We start from the raw sequence: 3,276 nt of genomic DNA on the forward strand, positions 1-3,276 counted from the left end.
GACAAATCGTTTATACTTCTCGTAACTGTTAAGAGAGACCGCGTTTACGAGAGTTTTAACTTTGGTAGATCAAGGAAACGCTTGGGAGAGCCGTTCAGACCTTTGGAAACGACTTCTGCTATTTTACGTCACCGATTAAATTCCGCCCTTGTAACCTGAAAAAAGCCTGATATACGTTACTAGAGCCCCACCTCGTTTCTATTGTGCTTATTTTTTTCACCAGATAAACCTAGCCGTGCTTATATTTAACAACGGAAATGCGTTGAATATATTTCTAGATCATTCTTTATCCAGAGTTAAAAAAAAAAAAAAAAAAAAAAAAAAAAAAGATATTTTTGTTGTTGATAATCATTGGAAATATTTTGTAACTCAATTACTGTATCTCAATTGATTTCTTCGATTTTGTATATTGACAATAACGTGTGTTAGTATAATGTTTGAACATATAATATTGCATTATTATAAAATTTAATTAAGAAATAAATGTTGGCATGTTCAGTTCGTATCTAATCAGTAACTGTGATAAAGTTCAGTGTACATCAACTCTGTGGCTTTCAGGACTGCGACGAAGTTTGATTATCAAAATCCACAAATCAGCCACATTATAGTAAGCTCTAGCTGTTCTTTAACATACCTTTTTCTCGAAGATAAAGCTTGTTGACCTCTGGTCATTAATCACTAAATTAACAATTAAAGCTGCGTCTAAAATGGGATCGTCTAATTCATCTAAAAGGACAGCAACTCCCGCAACACGCCTAGCAGCGTCGGCCATGTTGGTATGTTTGTTTACAGTAATCAGCTGAGAGGCATTTCGCGTGGCGAAACCGTTCACTCAAACCGTTTTGGGCCTGTGCAAGGCGCACTGTGCGGAAAGGCTCAAGTGAACGCACGATTAATTACGTATTGTTTTTTTCACGATATTTATGTCAAACAAAGGCTCAAGTGAACGCAACGGACTGTTTTGTCGCCTCAAATATTCGTAATATTCCGACTATACTGCATCACATCACATAACAACTGATACTGGGAGAATGAGCATTATTCTGCCAAAGATTATTGGGTAAGTAGGCTGTAGAAGATTCAGTTCCGGATACATTCAATAATGAGACAACATAGAGAGGGAGAGTGGGTGAGTTGAAGAGTTAGGGCATCTCTTGTGCATCAAGAAAAAACACCAACGCGTTGGATTTTTAACAACGCGTGGGAGAGCCGTTCAAACTTTCGGTAACGCGTTGTGCTACTTTACGTCATCGTTTAAATTTTAGTCCACCCATTTAGCCTGAAAACAAGCCCGAAATTCGTTGCTAGAGGCCTACCTCGTTTCTATTCTGTATATTTTTTCACCGGAGAAACCTAGCCGTGCTTATATTTTACAACGGAAATGCGTTAAATATATTTTTAGATCATTCTGTATCCAGAGATCAAAGAAATAAGCTATGAACACAGAGATTATCTTCGTTGTTGATAGAGTCATTGAAAACATGGAAACTTTCACTCTCAAACACACGGTGTCTCAATTAATCTCTTCGATTTTGTATGTTAACACTAACACGTGTTTGTATAAAGTTTGAACATGTAATATGGCTTTGATAGCAATAAATATTATAAAATCTAAGATAAATTTTGGTAAGTGAATGGAATTAGATAAACATGTTCATATAAAGCAACCAACCAGACCTCTCTCTCCTCAGAGCGAGGATGAAACTGATACAATTTTACGAAATACCAACCACGGCAGCTAAGAAAATGATAATAGCTGACTGATTCATGTACTTTATGGTTCATCTTGTTTGTATGTGTATATAATTAAAAAGAAATGTCCTCTCTTTATTTCCATGTAGAGGCGCATGGACCCAAATGAGAGACACTGGCAGAGAGGGGTGGGTGGATGTGTGAAGAAAAAGAGAAAGAGAAAGAGAGAGAGAAGGAGAGGGAAAAGAAGAGAGTGAGCAGGGACGTATTTTTTCTTGGGGTGGGGGTGGGGTGGGGGGCGGGCTCTGATCGTAGCTTTAAAATGCTCCTAGAATAGTAATTTTTCAAAAATTCTCGGAGAGCTCGAAGGGCAATAGAAACTGGTTGTGCCAAATTCGCTCGCCGTCCCCCCCTCCCCCCGTAAGAGCTGAAATGACGCCAAAGGGAAAGAGAGAGCGAGAGAGAAAGGGGGGGGGGAGGGAGCAAGTGTGTCATGGGGGGGGGCTGAACGTAGACTGAAAAATGACGAGACAGAAAGAGAGTGCAGGGGCATATATGTATGTATATATATACATATATATATATTTTTTTTTTTTTTTTTTTTTTTTTTTGGGGGGGGGGAAGGAGGCGGGCTCTGATCATAGCTTAAAAATGCTCCTAGAATGGTAATTTTAAAAAAATATTTTTCGGAGAGCTGCTAGCTGAAATGACGTCCCTGAGAGAGAGAGGGAGGAAGGAAGAGAGAGAGAGAGAGAGAGAATTAGAGAATGAGAGATAGAGAGTTAGAGAGAGAGAGATCAACTCTGGACAAGTCGAGCGGCCATTGTTGATACTTAAGTGTACTGTGTGGCATGAGGTGTTCCTGAGTTTTCCCAAACTTGCCATTTGCCTGGCAGTGCATTCACCAGCCAATCAGCATCTATGAGGATTAATGACGTCATCAGTCTAAGTCCAACGCATTGGAGTTTGTACTCCACAAAAGACGCCTTCATATTTGTGTGTGTGTGCGCATGTGTGTTTATATATACATACATATATATATATATATATATATATATATATATATATATATATATATATACCTGTATGTGTCTGTGTGCATATATGTATACATTTGTATATGTATATATAAATGTATATATATTCATATCTATGTTTACATATATATGTATATATACAGGTCTATATATATACATATATATGTATATATACATATGTATTTATATATACATACATATATGCATGTGTGTATATATATACTCAGCACAATGTTCACGAACTCCAACATGATCTGAGATGATCTGTTCATCCAATGAGCGGACTACAGTCATCTGCGAGGAGGCCTTAGAGCAGGGCAAAGGTAGATGAACTGTTCCTTCTCACCAGTGTCCGAGCCCTACGTACCAAAGAGCGACGCAAGTCCTGATCGCCATTCAGCCGTGCCATGCGACATGCTTCAGTGGCCTCCAATGTCTCCAGGAAGATGAAATTCTGCCTTGCCCTCGGGTGTACGCCAATGGACTCCTTCGCTACTTAAAGTATTTTGCACTTGATGGACTCCACAGAGCAACTGGGGCCATCAGG

At 38.9% G+C, this 3,276-nt stretch overlaps 1 protein-coding gene across 2 annotated transcripts in view; it reads left to right on the forward strand.

Annotated features, from left to right (window-relative positions):
- The first annotated feature begins 538 nt into the window (after positions 1 to 538).
- The window catches only part of LOC125040826, an 11,949-nt gene continuing 9,211 nt past the window's right edge, over positions 539 to 3,276 (forward strand). The window contains exon 1 of one of the 2 annotated variants that reach the window (XM_047635570.1): positions 539 to 607. Coding sequence is in view for 1 of the 2 variants with exons in the window: in XM_047635568.1 (XP_047491524.1) it covers positions 1,032 to 1,060 (29 nt within the window). In the remaining variant the exon portion in view is untranslated. Of the gene's footprint in view, positions 608 to 651; positions 1,061 to 3,276 lie in introns of those variants that run through there. The other variant, XM_047635568.1, reaches the window with a different exon arrangement.

The sequence above is a fragment of the Penaeus chinensis genome, chromosome 29 (genome assembly GCF_019202785.1).
Source record: "Penaeus chinensis breed Huanghai No. 1 chromosome 29, ASM1920278v2, whole genome shotgun sequence".
NCBI classification, from domain to species: Eukaryota; Metazoa; Arthropoda; class Malacostraca; order Decapoda; family Penaeidae; genus Penaeus; species Penaeus chinensis.